The following is a 16,450-nucleotide window of genomic DNA, read 5'->3' as shown; positions in this document are numbered from 1 at the left end:
TATTGATGCTGCCTATGCAGCATCAATAGTAAAAAGATAAGAATGTTAAAAATAATTTAAAAAAATAATTAATCATGATATTCTCACCTTCCGGCATACCCGACAGCCTTTCCTGCTCCTCGCGATGCTCCGGTCCCAGTAATGCTTTGCGGCATGACCCCAGATGACGTAGGGGTCTCGCAAGACTGCACGTCATCACAGGTCATTTTCGCAAAGCATTATTGGAAACGCGAGCATCGCGAGGAGCGGGAAAGCTGTGCGGGTCGCCGGAAGGTGAGAATATAACTTTTTTATTTTTATTTTTTTAATAATTATATGGTTACCAGGCACTGGGGGAGAGTCTCCTCTCCTCCACACTGGGTACCAACCGCACATGATCCGCTTACTTCCCGCATGGTGGGCATAGCCCCATGCGAGAAATAAGCGGATCAATGCCAGTGTCCCTTTATGAGGTAATAACTCAGGAACGCTTCAACGGATCCTAGCGATTCTGAGATTGTTTTTTCGTGACATATTGGGCTTCATGTTAGTGGTAAATTTAGGTCGATAATTTCTGAGTTTATTTGTGAAAAAAACGGAAATTTGGCAAAAATTTTGAAAATTTCGCAATTTTCACATTTTGAATTTTTATTCTGTTAAACCAGAGAGTTATGTGACACAAAATAGTTAATAAATAACATTTCCCACATGTCTACTTTACATCAGCACAATTTTGGAAACAAATTTTTTTTTTGCTAGGAAGTTATAAGGGTTAAAATTTGACCAGTGATTTCTCATTTTTACAACAAAATTTACAAAACCATTTTTTTTAGGGATCACCTCACATTTGAAGTCAGTTTGAGGGTTCTATATGGCTGAAAATACCCAAAAGTGACACCATTCTAAAAACTGCACCCCTCAAGGTGCTCAAAACCACATTCAAGAAGTTTATTAACCCTTCAGGTGTTTCACAGCAGCAGAAGCAACATGGAAGTAAAAAATGAACATTTAACTTTTTAGTCACAAAAATGATATTTTAGCGAAAATTTTTTTATTTTCCCAAGGGTAAAAGGAGAAACTGGACCACGGACGTTGTTGTCCAATTTGTCCTGAGTACGCTGATACCTCATATGTGGGGGTAAACCACTGTTTGGGCGCACGGCAGGGCTCGGAAGGGAAGGAGCGCCATTTGACTTTTTCAATGAAAAATTGGCTCCAATCTTTAGCGGACACCATGTCGTGTTTGGAGAGCCCCCGTGTGCCTAAACATTGGAGCTCCCCCACAAGTGACCCCATTTTGGAAACTAGACCCCCCAAGGAACTTATCTAGAAGCATAGTGAGCACTTTAAACCCCCAGGTGCTTCACAAATTGATCCGTAAAAATGAAAAAGTACTTTTTTTTCACGAAAAAATTATTTTAGCCTCAATTTTTTCATTTTCACATGGGCAACAGGATAAAATGGATCCTAAATTTTGTTGGGCAATTTCTCCTGAGTACACCAATACCTCACATGTGGGGGTAAACCACTGTTTGGGCACATGGTAAGGCTCGGAAGGGAAGGAGCGCCATTTGACTTTTTGAATGAAAAATTATCTCCATCGTTAGCGGACACCATGTCGCGTTTGGAAAGCCCCTGTGTGCCTAAACATTGGAGCTCCTCCACAAGTGACCCCATTTTGGAAAGTAGACCCCCCAAGGAACTCATCTAGAGGCATAGTGAGCACTTTAAACCCCCAGGTGCTTCACAAATTGATCCGCAAAAATGAAAAAGTACTTTTTTTTCACACAAAATTTCTTTTAGCCTCAATTCTTTCATTTTCACATGGGCAACAGGATAAAATGGATCCTAAAATTTGTTGGGCAATTTCTCCTGAGTATGCCGATACCTCATATGTGGGGGTAAACCACTGTTTGGGTGCACGGCAAGGCTCGGAAGGGGAGGCGTGCCATTTGACTTTTTGAATGGAAAATTAGCTCCAATCGTTAGCGGACACCATGTCGCGTTTGGAGAGCCCCTGTGTGCCTAAACATTGGAGCTCCCCTACAAGTGACCCCATTTTGGAAACTAGACCCCCCAAGGAACTTATCTAGATGCATAGTAAACACTTATAACCCCCAGGTGCTTCACAGAAGTTTATAACGCAGAGCCGTGAAAATAAAAAAATAATTTTTCTTTCCTCAAAAATGATTTTTAGCCCAGAATTTTTTATTTTCCCAAGGGTAATAGGAGAAATTGGACCCCAAATGTTGTTGTCCAGTTTGTCCTGAGTACGATGATACCCCATATGTGGGGGTAAACCACTGTTTGGGCGCACGGCAGGGCTCGGAAGGGAAGGCACGCCATTTGGCTTTTTGAATGGAAAATTAGCTCCAATCATTAGCGGACACCATGTCGCGTTTGGAGAGCCCCTGTGTGCCTAAACATTAGAGCTCCCGCACAAGTGGCCCCATTTTGGAAACTAGACCTCCCAAGGAACTAATCTAGATGTGTGGTGAGCACTTTGAACCCCCAAGTGCTTCACAGAAGTTTATAACGCAGAGCCATGAAAATAAAAAATAATTTTTCTTTTCTCAAAAATGATTTTTTAGCCCACAATTTTTAATTTTCCCAAGGGTAATAGGAGAAATTGGACCCCAAAAGTTGTTTTCCAGTTTCTCCTGAGTACGATGATACCCCATATGTGGGGGTAAACCACTGTTTTGGCACACGTCGGGGTTCGGAAGGGAAGTAGTGACGTTTTGAAATGCAGACTTTGATGGAATGCTCTGCGGGCGTCAGGTTGCGTTTGCAGAGCCCCTGATGTGCCTAAACAGTAGGAACTCCCCACAATTGACTCCATTTTGGAAACTAGACCCCCAAGGGAACTTATCTAGATGTGTAGTGAGCACGTTCAACCCCCAAGTGCTTCACAGAAGTTTACAACGCAGAGCCGTGAAAATAAAAAATCATTTTTCTTTCCTCAAAAAAGATGTTTTAGCAAGCAATTTTTTATTTTCACAAGGGTAACAGGAGAATTTGGACCCCAATATTTGTTGCCCAGTTTGTTGTGAGTACGCTGATACCCCATATGTGGGGGTAAACCACTGTTTGGGCACACGTCAGGGCTCGGAAGGGAAGTAGTGACATTTGAAATGCAGACTTTGATGGAATGGTCTGCGGGCGTCACATTGCATTTGCAGAGCCCCTGATGTGCCTAAACAGTAGAAACACCCCACAAGTGACCCCATTTTGGAAACTAGACCCCCGAAGGAACTTATCTAGATGTGTGGTGAGCACTTTCAACCCCCAAGTGCTTCACAGAAGTTTATAACGCAGAGCCGTGAAAATAAAAAATAATTGTTCTTTCCTCAAAAATTATGTTTTAGCAAGTAATTTTTTATTTTTGCAAGGGTAACAGGAGAAATTGGACCCCAACAGTTGTTGCCCAGTTTGTCCTGAGTACGCTGGTACCCCAAATGTGGGGGTAAACCACTGTTTGGGCGCACGTCGGGGCTTGGAAGGGCGGGAGCACCATTTGACTTTTTGAACGCAAGATTGGCTGGAATCAATGGTGGCGCCATGTTGCGTTTGGAGACCCCTGATGTGCCTAAAACAGTGGAAACCCCTCAATTCTAACTTCAACACTAACCCCAACACACCCCTAATCCTAATCCCAACTGTAGCCATAACCCTAATCACAACCCTAACCCCAACACACCCCTAACCACAACCCTAACCGCAACACAACCGTAACCCTAATTCCAACCCTAATCCTAACCCTAATCCCAACCGTAACCCTAATCCCAACCCTAACCACAACTGTAACCCCAACACACCCCTAACCCTATCCGTAACCCTAACCACAAGCCTATTCTTAACCCTATTTCCAACCCTAGCCCTAATTCCAACCCTAACCCTAAGGGTATGTGCCCACGTTGCGGATTCGTGTGAGATTTTTCCGCACGATTTTTGAAAAATCTGCAGGTAAAAGGCACTGCGTTTTGCCTGCGGATTTACAGCAGATTTCCAGTGGTTTTTTGTGCGGATTTCACCTGCGGATTCCTATTGAGGAACAGGTGTAAACCGCTGCGGAATCCGCACAAAGAATTGACATGCTGCGGAAAATACAATGCAGCGTTTCTGCACGGAATTTTCCGCACCATGGGCACAGCAGATTTGGTTTTCCTTAGGTGTACATGGTACTGTAAACCTGATGGAAAACTGCTTCGAATTCGCAGCGGCCAATCCGCTGCGGATCCGCGGCCAATCCGCTGCGGATCCGCGGCCAATCCGCTGCAGATCCGCGGCCAATCCGCTGCGCATCCGCGGCCAATCCGCTGCCAATCCGCTGCAGATCCGCGGCCAATCCGCTGCGGATCCGCGGCCAATCCGCTGCGGATCCGCGGCCAATCTGCTGCGGATCCGCGGCCAATCCGCTGCAGATCCGCGGCCAATCCGCTGCAGATCCGCGGCCAATCCGCTGCGGATCCACTGCGGATCCGCGGCCGATCCGCTGCGGATCCGCTGCGGATCCGCGGCCGATCCGCTGCGGATCCGCGGCCGATCCGCTGCGGATCCGCGGCCGATCCGCTCTGTGTGCACATGCCATAACCCTACCCGTAACCCTAACCCTACCCCTAACCCTACCCCTAGTTCTAACCCTAACCCTAGTGGTAAAAGACAAAAAAATATTTTCTTTATTTTATTATTGTCCCTACCTATGGGGGTGATAAAGGGGGGGGTTTATTTATTATTTTTTTATTTTGATCGCTGTGGTAGAACCTACCACAGCGATCAAAATGTACCTGTAACGAATCTGCCAGCCTGCAGATTCGGCGGGCGTACTGAGCATGCGCCCGCCATTTTCCAAGATGGCGGCGCCCAGCGAGGACACGGCCGGACACCGAGAGGATCGGTAAGTATGAGGGGGTGGTGGGGGGGTGGATCGGAGCACAGGGGGGGGGATCGGAGGACGGGGGGAGCGGACAGGAGCACGGGGGAGCGGACAGGAGCACGGGGGAGCGAACAGGGGGACGGAGGGGGGTACCTGACAGAACGGACGACTGGGGAGGAGATCGGGGGCGGTGGGGGGGGGCCAGTACATGATTTCCAGCCATGGCAGATGCTATTGCAGCATCGGCCATGGCTGGATTGCAATATTTCACCATTTTCATAGGTGAAATATTGCAAATTGCTCTGATTGGCTGTTGCACTTTCAACAGCCAATCAGAGCGATCGTAGCCACGTGGGGGCAAAGCCACCCCCCCTAGGCTGAAGTACAACTCCCCCTCTCCCTGCAGATCGGGTAAAATAGGAATTAACCCTTTCACCCGATCTGCAGGGATGCGATCATTCCATGACGCCGCATAGGCGTCATGGGTCGGGAAGGGGTTAATAATTATATGGTTACCAGGCACTGGGGGAGAGTCTCCTCTCCTCCACACTGGGTACCAACCGCACATGATCCGCTTACTTCCCGCATGGTGGGCATAGCCCCATGCGGGAAATAAGCGGATCAATGCATTCCTATGTGTGCGGAATCGCCACAATTCCGCACTTTAAGGAACATGCTGCATTTTTTTCCGGAATGCAATTTCGTCGTGGAAAGAAACGCAGCATGTGCACAAAAAGTGCGGAATGCATACTAATAATAGGATGCTTAATGTATGTGTTTTTTTCGCGGTGTTATCGCTTTTTTATAGCGAAAAAAATGTGAAAATTCCTAAACGTCTGCACATAGCCTAAAGGGGTTGTCTGATCTTGTGGTTTAAGTCATACTTCTGAATCCAGGAAGCACCGCACGCTGTCAGGATTCTCCGGTGTTGCTGCAGAGGTAGGGCAAGTATATGAACATATTGGACAAGTATACAACTGAATATGTGCGGTCATGTGCCATCAAGATGTACAGCACCATGGAATTAATGGTGCTATATAAATAAATAATAACAACAACAACAACATGTGCTTTGCCTCACTCAATACAAGTAAATAAATGAGGCTGCAGAAGTCTAGTTGGAATGTGGCCGAATTATAGAAATGACATACCTGGCCTCAGCAGTAACACCGGACAATCCTGACAGTGTGTGTGGTGTGCACTGTAAGGATTCAGAAGTCTGTACTCCCAGAGAGTGACTGTAAAGCTTCACCACAAGGCCAGACAACACTTTTTATATAAATTAATGACCTATTGCAGGTTGTTTGCAGTATTCTTGTACTTAACAAGACAACCGCTTAACTCCTTCAAGACCTTGGGATTTTCAGTTTTTTGGGTTTTTTTTTTTTCTCCCCTTCTTCCCAGAGCCATAAGTTTATTATTTTGCCATCAATATGGCAGTGTGAGGGCTTGTTTTTTGCGGGACGAGTTGTACTTTTAAACAACCGCCATTGATTTTACCATATAGTGTACTGGAAAATGGGAAAAAAAAATTACAAGTGTGGTGAAATTGTAAAAAAAAAGTTCAATTTCACAATAGTTTCTTTTAATTCCATATTCGCTAAATGCTAAAACTAACCAGCCATTATGATTCTCCAGGTCATTACGAGTTTGCAGATACCAAACATGTATAGATTCTTTTTCTCTTTATGTGGTGAAAAATTTGCAAAGTTTGCAAAAAGAAGAAAAATTGGCGCCATTTCCCGAGACCCATAACGTCTCTATTTTTCAGGATCTGGGGCTGGGTTGTAGGCAAAATATCTGGGGCTGTACTTTATCGGTCATAAAAGGTTTAAATTCAAGCAAGATCTCTGTACTTACGGAGGAAGTATTTCTGCTGCCATAAAGATTTTTTCTACCAACTCTGAAAGTAAAGCCAAGAGGTGGGCCAAGTTGGCGTTCACATCTTCATTCTTCTCCAGCTTTGAGGGGTTGAGCTGTGTAAAACAGAACACTAGTAAATAATGGATGTTAAAGTCAATGGGATAAAACACGTAGAAACCGATCAGACCAACCGCACATCAGTAAATAAAATGGTTTACTGAGAAACTTCTTACCTCACAAGATTGTTTGCTCTCCATTATTTTTAATATGGTGTCTTTCAGAGCGTGATGGACAAATGGAGTCGCAGTGGCTTTCATGTATTGCTCCATGAGCGTGCTTGCTAAAGTTGTGGCTCGGAAAAGAGTTGTAGCTTCATCTGCATTATGGGGAAATAGAACATTATCAAATAACACAGGATATAGACAGCTACTGAAACAAATTATACAGACAAAGAAGGATCATGTCACAGTAAACCATGAAATCTTCTGTTGCGTGTAACATTCACTGTAAACAGGTTAGGACATGAAAAATCTGCGTGCAGAACAACAAAAAACCTTTAGCACCTTCCACGCTGATTTCTTTGTCATTTAGTGTTCGCAATAGCAAATATTCCATTTTTTCATGCAGGAAAATCCGCAGTAGAATGCTAGCAAGTAGTGTTCGATCCTGTCCACATACATGAGACAGCGCATTTACAACATGCAGCTCCTTCTGGAGTATAAGCTGCAAGAGACAAAAGATAACTATTACATTCAAAGGTTTGCTTTGTGACACCCCCGGTACAATCAAAAGCAGGGGGCCAGCAAGTAGGGGCGACTCTCGCTCTGGCCTGACACATTACGCGGGGTCAGCAATATGAATGGCATGTGATACAACATGGATCATTCTGTTACTTAAATGGCGTGATATATTCCGCAGCGCTTTACAGACAACCGCTATAATATTTCATGAGAATTTTCGAGTAACTTTAGGAAATGACTGGACAATAGAATATCATTACAACACTTAAGCTCAAGAGAGAATGTACAGTGAAGGAAAAAAGTATTTGATCCCTTGCTGATTTTGTAAGTTTGCCCACTGACAGACATGAACAGTCTATAATTTTAAGGGTAGGCTAATTTTAACATTGAGAGATAGAATATCAAAAATAAAAATCCAGAAAATCACATTGAATACATTATATAAATTTGCATTTTGCAGTGAGAAATAAGTATTTGATCCCCTACCAACCATCAAGAGTTCTGGCTCCTACAGACCAGTTAAACACTCCTAATCAACTCGTTACCTGCATTAAAGACAGCTGTCTTACATAGTCACCTTTATAAAAGACCTCGTCTACAGACTCAGTCAGTCAGACTCTAACCTCTACAACATGGGCAAGACCAAAGAGCTTTATAAGAATGTCAGGGACAAGATCATAGACCTGCACAAAGCTGGAATGGGCTACAAAACCATAAGTAAGACGCTGGGTGAGAAGGAGACAACTGTTGGTGCAATAGTAAGAAAATGGAAGAAAAACAAAATCACTGTCAATTGACATCGATCTGGGGCACCATGCAAAATCTCACCTCGTGGGGAATCCTTGATCATGAGGGAGGTGAGAGATCAGCCTAAAACTACACAGGGGAACTTGTTAATGATCTCAAGGCAGCTGGGACCACAGTCACCAAGAAAACCATTGCTAACATTACGCCGTAAAGGTTTAAAATCCTGCAATACCCGCAAGGTCCCCCTGCTCAAGAAGGCACATGTGCAGGCCCATCTGAAGTTTGCCAGTGAACACCTGGATGATTCTGTGAGTGACTGGGAGAAGGTGCTGTGGTCAGATGAGACAAAAATTGAGGTCTTTGGCATTAACTCAACTCGCCATGTTTGGAGAAAGAGAAATGCTGTCTATGACCCAAAGAACACCGTCCCCACTATCAAGCATGGAGGTGGAAACATTATGTTTTGGGGGTGTTTCTCTGCTAAGGGCATAGGACTACTTCACCGCATCAGTGGGAGATGGGATGGAGCCATGTACCATAAAATCCTGAGTGACAACCTCCTTCCCTCCACCAAGATATTAAAAATGGGTCGTGGCTGGGTCTTCCAGCAAGATAATGACCCAAAAACATACAGCCAAGGCAACAAAGGAGTAGCTCAAAATGAAGCACATTAAGGTCATGGAGTGGCCTAGCCATGCTCCAGACCTTAATCCTATAGAAAACTCATGGAGGGAGTTAAAGCTCCGAGTTGCCAAGCGACAGCCTCAAAATCTTAATGATTTAGAGATGATCTGCAAAGAGGAGTGGACCAAAATTCCTCCTGACATGTGTGCAAACCTCATCATCAACTACAAAAAACGTCTGACTGCTGTGCTTGCTAGCAAGGGTTTTGCCACCAAGTATTAGGTCTTAATTTGAATAAATCAATACATACTGGCGCTTGGCAAAATAAAGAGAAGGGGGGGGGGGGGGGGGGGGTTGGGGGGGAGAAAAAAAGGAAAAAACAGGTACAGCTGCTGGTGATGAAACAGGGTCTTTGTAACACCCTGTATGCGAAGCAGAAATAGCGAAACAAATAGTGATTTATCACCTGCGCTGTTGTGTGTCCCTACAATTGCATGAGGGCAATACATTGTATACAGAGGAAGCCTTTAAAATATGTACTTGTGCACTTACTAGATGCTGGAGTAAAGATGGTTTGCAATAACCAGGTGCGTGAATCCTCCCAATGCAGAGTGACCGGCTCCGTGCTGCAGGATCGTGAGGTCGGGGAATGGAGGTTGCGCCTTAGTCCCACAAAGCGGCCCTAGTGGACAAGCGCCGGGAGTAGACAGGAACCGCCAACTTCTAGCGTGCCTCGGCTGGAAGCAACGCCGAAGCAGTGGCGGAGTGTGGAAGGGGCGTGGCGAGTAGTGTGACGTCACACGGCTAGTGGGCGGGCGCGTATGAGGATTATCCAATCCAACGCGTTTCGAAGGATACGATCCTTCTTCGTCAGGGCTGGAGTTCCCCATGAAACCCTCCCCTTATATAGCGGTTGCCCGCCCGCCTCCTTCAGAAAAAACTACCTACATACCTGATTAGTGAGACTAATGGACGGTAAATTGGTTAGAATGCAGCGTAATTAGTTGCACTACATAGCGGAACGGCCTAGATTGGAGCCTTCCTTGGTTCCTGTCTACTCCCGGCGCTCGTCCACTAGAGCCGCTTTGTGGGACTAAGGCGCAACCTCCATCCCCCGACATCACGATCCTGCAGCACGGAGCCGGTCACTCTGCATTGGGAGGATTCACGCACCTGGTTAATGCAAACCATCTTTACTCCAGCATCTAGTAAGTGCACAAGTATTAAGTCTTATTTGCCAGAGGGATCAAATACTTATTTCTCACAGCAAAATGCAAATAAATTTATCTATTGTATACAATGTGATTTTCTGGATTTTATTTTTGATATTCCATCTCTCAATGTTAAAATTAACCTACCCTTAAAATTATAGACTGGTCATGTCTCGGTCGGTGGACAAACTTACAAAATCAGCAAGGGATCAAATAATTATTTCCTTCACTGTATGTACTAAGAACTTTATGCCAATAAGTTGGAAATATGAACAAAGTCAACAAAAAAAAATTTGCCAAAACTATTGGTACCTCTTTAAACTCGTTGTACTCTTCTTCTGGCATAATTTTCTCCATCGAGTACCTCGCCCGGACACGCAGGGACCCTGGCTCTATACCTTTTAGAGGTATGTGCGAACTGAGCTGAAACCATTCATCTATGGCGTGCCCTTTTTGCAGTCGAGTTAACTGGCAGCGCATGAATACTAAGGAAGAGGAACGCGAGAAGGTCACATCCATGAGTCCTACTAGAAAATCTGCAGACATCAGTACTGACGCGGAGACCGCTACTTACATATGTCAGGATCTTTGCTTTTCTTTGTTTTGTTACTTAGGCTAATCTCAAACCTGTTTATATCAGTTGATAAATCACTTAAAAAAAAAAAAAAAAGAATCATTTCAGAAACTCACTTTGGTCAAAGATTTCAGCTTTACATTAAAAGTTTTCCCTTTTTTTTTTTTAATCTGGCAATTACTGCAAATGCAATTACCTAAATATTAGCAAAAGTCTCCTAAAATGTTAATGGGCTGTGCCTTACAGACACCCGGAGTAGCCATCCTAGCCGCTAATAAAGGAGCCAGAGGAGCTGGGCAATGCGGATAAGGAGCCAGAGGAGCCGGGCAATGCGGATAAGGAGCCAGAAGAGCTGGGCAATGCGGATATGGAGCCAGAAGAGCTGGTCAATGCGGATATGGAGCCAGAGGAGCTGGGCAACGCGGATAAGGAGCCAGAGGAGCTGGGCAATGCGGAAAAGGAGTCAGAGGAGCCGGGCAATGCGGATAAGGAGCCAGAGGAGCTGGGCAATGCGGATAAGGAGCCAGGCAATGCGGATAAGGAGCCAGAGGAGCTGGGCAATGCGGATAAGGAGCCAGAGGAGCTGGGCAATGCGGAAAAGGAGCCAGAGGAGCCGGGCAATGCGGATAAGGAGCCAGAGGAGCTGGGCAATGCGGATAAGGAGCCAGACAATGCGGATAAGGAGCCAGAGGAGCTGGGCAATGCGGATAAGGAGCCAGAGGAGCTGGGCAATGCGGATAAGGAGCCAGAGGAGCTGGGCAATGCGGATATGGAGCCAGAGGAGCTGGGCAATGCGGATATGGAGCCAGAGGAGCTGGGCAATGCGGATATGGAGCCAGAGGAGCTGGGCAATGCGGATAAGGAGCCAGAGGAGCTGGGCAATGCGGATATGGAGCCAGAGGAGCTGGGCAATGCGGATATGGAGCCAGAGGAGCTGGGCAATGCGGATAAGGAGCCAGAGGAGCTGGGCAATGCGGATAAGGAGCCAGAGGAGCCGGGCAATGCGGATAAGGAGCCAGAGGAGCTGGGCAATGCGGATAAGGAGCCAGAGGAGCCGGGCAATGCGGATAAGGAGCCAGAGGAGCTGGGCAATGCGGATACGGAGCCTTTGTGCCATCTGATGCACGGAGATTATGGTGCCACATTGCACCAGGGGTATTACAAGGAGCCTTTTTCGGTTAGTCTTCATGTAATGTTCCCTCTGGTAAACAAGTGAAAATTCAGCTCACCCTTGTAGGTACTTTCATAGTCCATGAAAGAAATCCGAGCACGGAAGGGTGTTTCTGTTTGACGCTGAAGACTGGTGAGAGAAGACAAAGTTCTCCAGCTCCGGAAGTAAAATCAAAAAATCTTTATTTCACAATGATAAAAAGAGAAAGATTAGCTGCTGGACATAGACCGGTATTTACCGTAGGAGAGATGCCATTGTATCACTGAACATGTTAGTCCTCAGTAACACTACACAACGTTCAGTGATACAACGGCATCTCTCCTCCGGTAAATACCGGTCTATATCCAGCAGCTAATCTCTTTCTCTTTTTATCATTGTGAAATAAAGATTTTTTGATTTTACCTCCGGAGCTGGAAAACTTTTGTCTTCTCTCACCAATGTTCCCTCTGGCACTGATAAGGGCTCCTGACAACTCTGAACAGTACTGAATCTATACGGTGTTCGGTGTTGTCAACTACAAATAAAAAAAATGTAAAAAAAAGAGGTACAGAAACTTACTCAAAGAAAAACTCTTCCGACCAAACAGGATTTTGGCCATCCCTGGCGTGCGTCTTTGCTACCTGTACACTGTTCAGATAGATGTTACAATATGGACTAGTGAAATGTTTGACTGGGAGCTTGTGAGCTTCTTCTATGTGCAAATGAAGGCTGCTGACCTAAAAAACAGGGGGAAAAAATATATATATATACACACACATGTAGATGTGCTTTATAAAAATGATAGTTAAAAAAAAAAAAAAAATAGTGGCATGCTGCACCACACATCTTAGGGAACCCATCAGCACGTTTTACATATGAAGTAATGGTATAGCTGTATAAATGCTTGTCACCCACTAAATTTTTTTTTTTTCTTTCAAATCCAATATGCCAGTCATGAGAAATGAAGAGTAAAAACCATATGCAAATCAGGCTGGACGCGCGCATCAGTCCAATTACACAGTCACCCGCCAGTGCAGTCCCAAACTAACTTACATATGGTTTCTAGTCTTCATTTGACATGACTGGAGCATGGGATTTCTACAAAAAAGGTCTGGTTTTATAGGGGGGACAGGATGCTCTTCAGTGATAGCACCTGTATAAACCTCTGCCCCCATCAGTGTCCCAGTCTGCTGTGAACATTTACTTTAGGACAATATTAGGTACCGAGAAACAGACCTGTCTGAGCCGTTTATTAGATGAGGCTTGTGTTGTTTTCCGTAGACTGCAAAATGCCTGAAGACTTTTCATCCAATCCTAATAAAATATAGAAAAACAGACTGCAAGTAGATTCGTATAGCAAGTTCACCTTGTAGAGTTCGTTTTACATAATCAGATACAACTCTACATTACAGAGCAGAAAACCGCCTGATCCCACTACCAAGTACAACAGTGCTGTGATTAGCTGGGATTGCGGGCACTCCGCGGTGTACGAAATAATGCCGTCTGCACCGTACACGGAGAGGTCTCCATTGTACGGACAACGTATGGAGGCATGGTATGTAACAATATCGCTTTATTCTCCAGGAGACGAAAAACACTTTAAAATGGGCTGCGAGGCTGGAAGAACGTCTTTTTCTGCAAAAATAGTAGATGGAGGTTCTTTATTGGACAACACGTTTTTACAAGAAAAAAAAGCATCAGATCTTTATTTGAATAAAAAAAAAGAAAAAGATGCCAGTACGGTGTAGAAACGTGCTGTCCAACATAAGAACCTCCATCTATCATCTTTGCAGCAAGAGACACTTTTTAAGTGTTTTTTTAATTCATGCAAATTTTATCTGAGGGGGCTCACCCTGTCACAAGGCAGCAGCACTTGGACCTTTTAAACCAGGGGTTACCACCTTTGGCTTGCAGATCATGTTGTCTCTCAAAGATGAGCCACCACCAGACATGTCTGGCAATGGATCCTTCATAGACAACACAGGAGCACCTGGGCTGAACGATGGTACAACCATCGCATGTGTACGGTGGGTTTACAGCTCGTGTACCATACATTTATTACGTATGCAGAAAGGGGGAAGAAAGGTAAGTATTAATGAAGACAGATTAGCGCGCAAGCACACAATTATTTACTGCAGTGGTCAGCAAACTGTAGTTCTAGGAATCTGCATCCCCCCATCAGGAGCAGCCCCCCAGATTGTTGACCACAGCTATAACAGAAGCCCTGAATCCTAACCATATACATGCATTACTTCTATTACGTTACCTCCGCTTGTTCAGGGGTCTCCCCAGCAAAGTAGAATATATAATGCTCCTCACTAAAGTGCTGAACTACAATCTGGAAACAGTTTGGCCTGAAAGAAAAATCTGACATTTATGGTTTTGACGATTACTAAAGACAGGTTTTAAGCCCAAGTTTTTTTTAACAATCAGATAAAAATAAGATAAAATAGCAAAAAGTGTAATATTCCCTTTAGCAATCTCTAGTGGCGTTGATTCCCTATTCCCCTTATACCCGGCTCCAGTGTTGGCTTTAGCACTGACTTGTGGCACATCTCCGCTTATGACGGCTGCCGTTTGGTGACATCGCAGTGGTACGGTAAGGCAAGTATTGGGCAATGTAGTAAAGTCATATCTTATCATCCAAGTCTCAGACTGGTTGTCAGACTACTGTTCTTATCAAACAGCATAATAGATTCCTATAATAGTGTTAGCTTAAAAAGTAAAACCATGGTTGGAATCTATATGTTGAGCACGTTGCACAACCATGTACCGACAGCAACACTGCAAGAAAAGTAGAATTATACGTCTAAACCAGAGACCCCCCACCTCACCCTACAATGCCTCTATATGGGGATATATGCCCTCCAAAGTGAAAACACATGCATTCATGGATGTGATATGCTTCATGAAAGATGTGGACAACAGTGAAAATGGTTCTCAGATGTGATCTGTGAAACAACTGTCGCCCTACCTCTGGCGTAGTCTCCTGCTCAGCTTTGGTGCAGAAAGTCCATTTTAGATCTGATCCTTTTTAATTTAAACTTTTCAAATGGAGCAGATCACCACTGTATCTTGGTGTTGAGGACATGAGTTTGTTATTTTCTAACATATCAGTATAGAAGCTCTTAATTGACTGTCAAACGTCTGATTGCCAATTAATAGTTTCTGTAAATGAGTTATCCACAGGATAAAGGCTCTCATAATGCAAAGGAAAAGTTAAGAATGACAAAGTGAATGGAACAAAGTACAGCAGAGTCATGGATATTCCTAGTGTTCCGTAATGGTGGCTTTGTCCTGTACTTCAGTAATATGGCTGCTGAAGAAACATGCCAGGAATACTGGGTTAAGTTGGAGGCATACAGTCTAGTAGGGTCTCATAAACAGCTGCGTACCATATTATGTCTCCCTACAGCTCGGAGCTTGCAGAGAGATGCATCATGGGCTTGTGAGTCTCAATTATTACTGGGTTTAGGACTTTACAGATTCCCTGAAGCAGGAGACTCTCCGATTACGTCTGTCGGTATGGCAGCTCTATTGGCAACGTCTAATCAAGAGCAAATTGTACCCAACTGAATCCTAGGAGTAGGATAAAAACACAAAATACATTGGATTGGAAGCTCTCACCTGCCAAACAGACTGTCATGGACGACATAGACAGAACACACACTTAAATCAATTAATCCTTTGGGCTTTGTTGCACGTTTTTCACTTTCAAAAAAAATAAGCTGGGCATCATTACCCTCTAAGATAAAATACAAGTTCTTCCACCGTTTGCCTTTACCTGCAAAGAGAAAGCACACAAGACATTAAGAAACGAGTTGTGGTATTCTTCGAACATTACCAGTCACAAGCCCTCTGCTCCAGCGATTGGACTGGTGATCGGCTGTACCTGGCGCTTGGTAATGATCAGTCAAAGTGCTCATCCGTTCCCAACAGACGACTACAGGGCATCACTATATAAAACCACTATACAAAAAAAAGGTTGCACTCTATCGTGCTAAAGCCTGTCAATGTGAAATGCATGAATATATGAATAGTAATATGACTTTTTAATATTTGGAAAAAAATGAATGAGACGCTTTGTACAAAATTTGGCCAAATAATGTCTGCCCTTCAACCAACGTCAAGGTGGTCTCAAGGTGTCCACATTCACCCAGGAATTCAGACATAAGCCTAAGAGAGGTGTTCACATTTGTTAGGGACCCATAAGTCTTTGAGACCACCTTGACATTGGTTGATGGGCAGACATTATTTGACTAAATTTTGCGCAAAGCATCTAATTCACTTTTTCTAATATTCAAAAGCCATATTGCTATTATGTATTTCACATTGACATGCTTTAGCACGACAGAGTGCAACCTCTTTTTGTATATTGTATATGGAGTTAGTAACTCCCGGTTTGCACCTATTCAGACTAGCTTGGATGTGCGAGTCAGTTTTTTGTCGTTTTTATATAAACCACTAGATAGAATTTGTGCGAAGGGGTGCCAGAAGAATTAGGACAATAAAGTGGCCTATCCTCTGTGATTGTGAAGCCGCACTCCAGCAGGGAGATACCACCAACTCTTCTTGTTGTTTGACAGCCATGTTGCCGGCCGGAGCAGGGCTTCCCAATCACAGTGGATAGTCCAATTTGGCTCATTTTGACCCAAGTTACCAGGGTTCGAGGGGAGTAATTTTCTC

General features: G+C 44.4%; 1 protein-coding gene across 2 annotated transcripts in view; it reads right to left on the bottom strand.

The window, feature by feature from the left end:
• The window catches only part of RASA1 (RAS p21 protein activator 1), a 91,591-nt gene that overhangs the window by 20,626 nt on the left and 54,515 nt on the right, over positions 1-16,450 (bottom strand). For both annotated transcript variants that reach the window (XM_077288710.1, XM_077288719.1), the window contains exons 11-19: positions 15,392-15,548; positions 14,031-14,118; positions 13,001-13,078; positions 12,344-12,501; positions 10,615-10,691; positions 10,353-10,525; positions 7,282-7,441; positions 6,952-7,094; positions 6,716-6,831 (exon numbers count right to left, since the gene is read on the bottom strand). In XM_077288710.1, the coding sequence (XP_077144825.1) occupies positions 6,716-6,831; positions 6,952-7,094; positions 7,282-7,441; positions 10,353-10,525; positions 10,615-10,691; positions 12,344-12,501; positions 13,001-13,078; positions 14,031-14,118; positions 15,392-15,548 (1,150 nt within the window). The remainder of the gene's footprint in view (positions 1-6,715; positions 6,832-6,951; positions 7,095-7,281; positions 7,442-10,352; positions 10,526-10,614; positions 10,692-12,343; positions 12,502-13,000; positions 13,079-14,030; positions 14,119-15,391; positions 15,549-16,450) is intronic.

Source organism: Ranitomeya variabilis, chromosome 1, assembly GCF_051348905.1.
Source record: "Ranitomeya variabilis isolate aRanVar5 chromosome 1, aRanVar5.hap1, whole genome shotgun sequence".
In the NCBI taxonomy this organism is placed as follows: domain Eukaryota; kingdom Metazoa; phylum Chordata; class Amphibia; order Anura; family Dendrobatidae; genus Ranitomeya; species Ranitomeya variabilis.
This window is presented reverse-complemented; position numbering and strand designations above follow the sequence as displayed.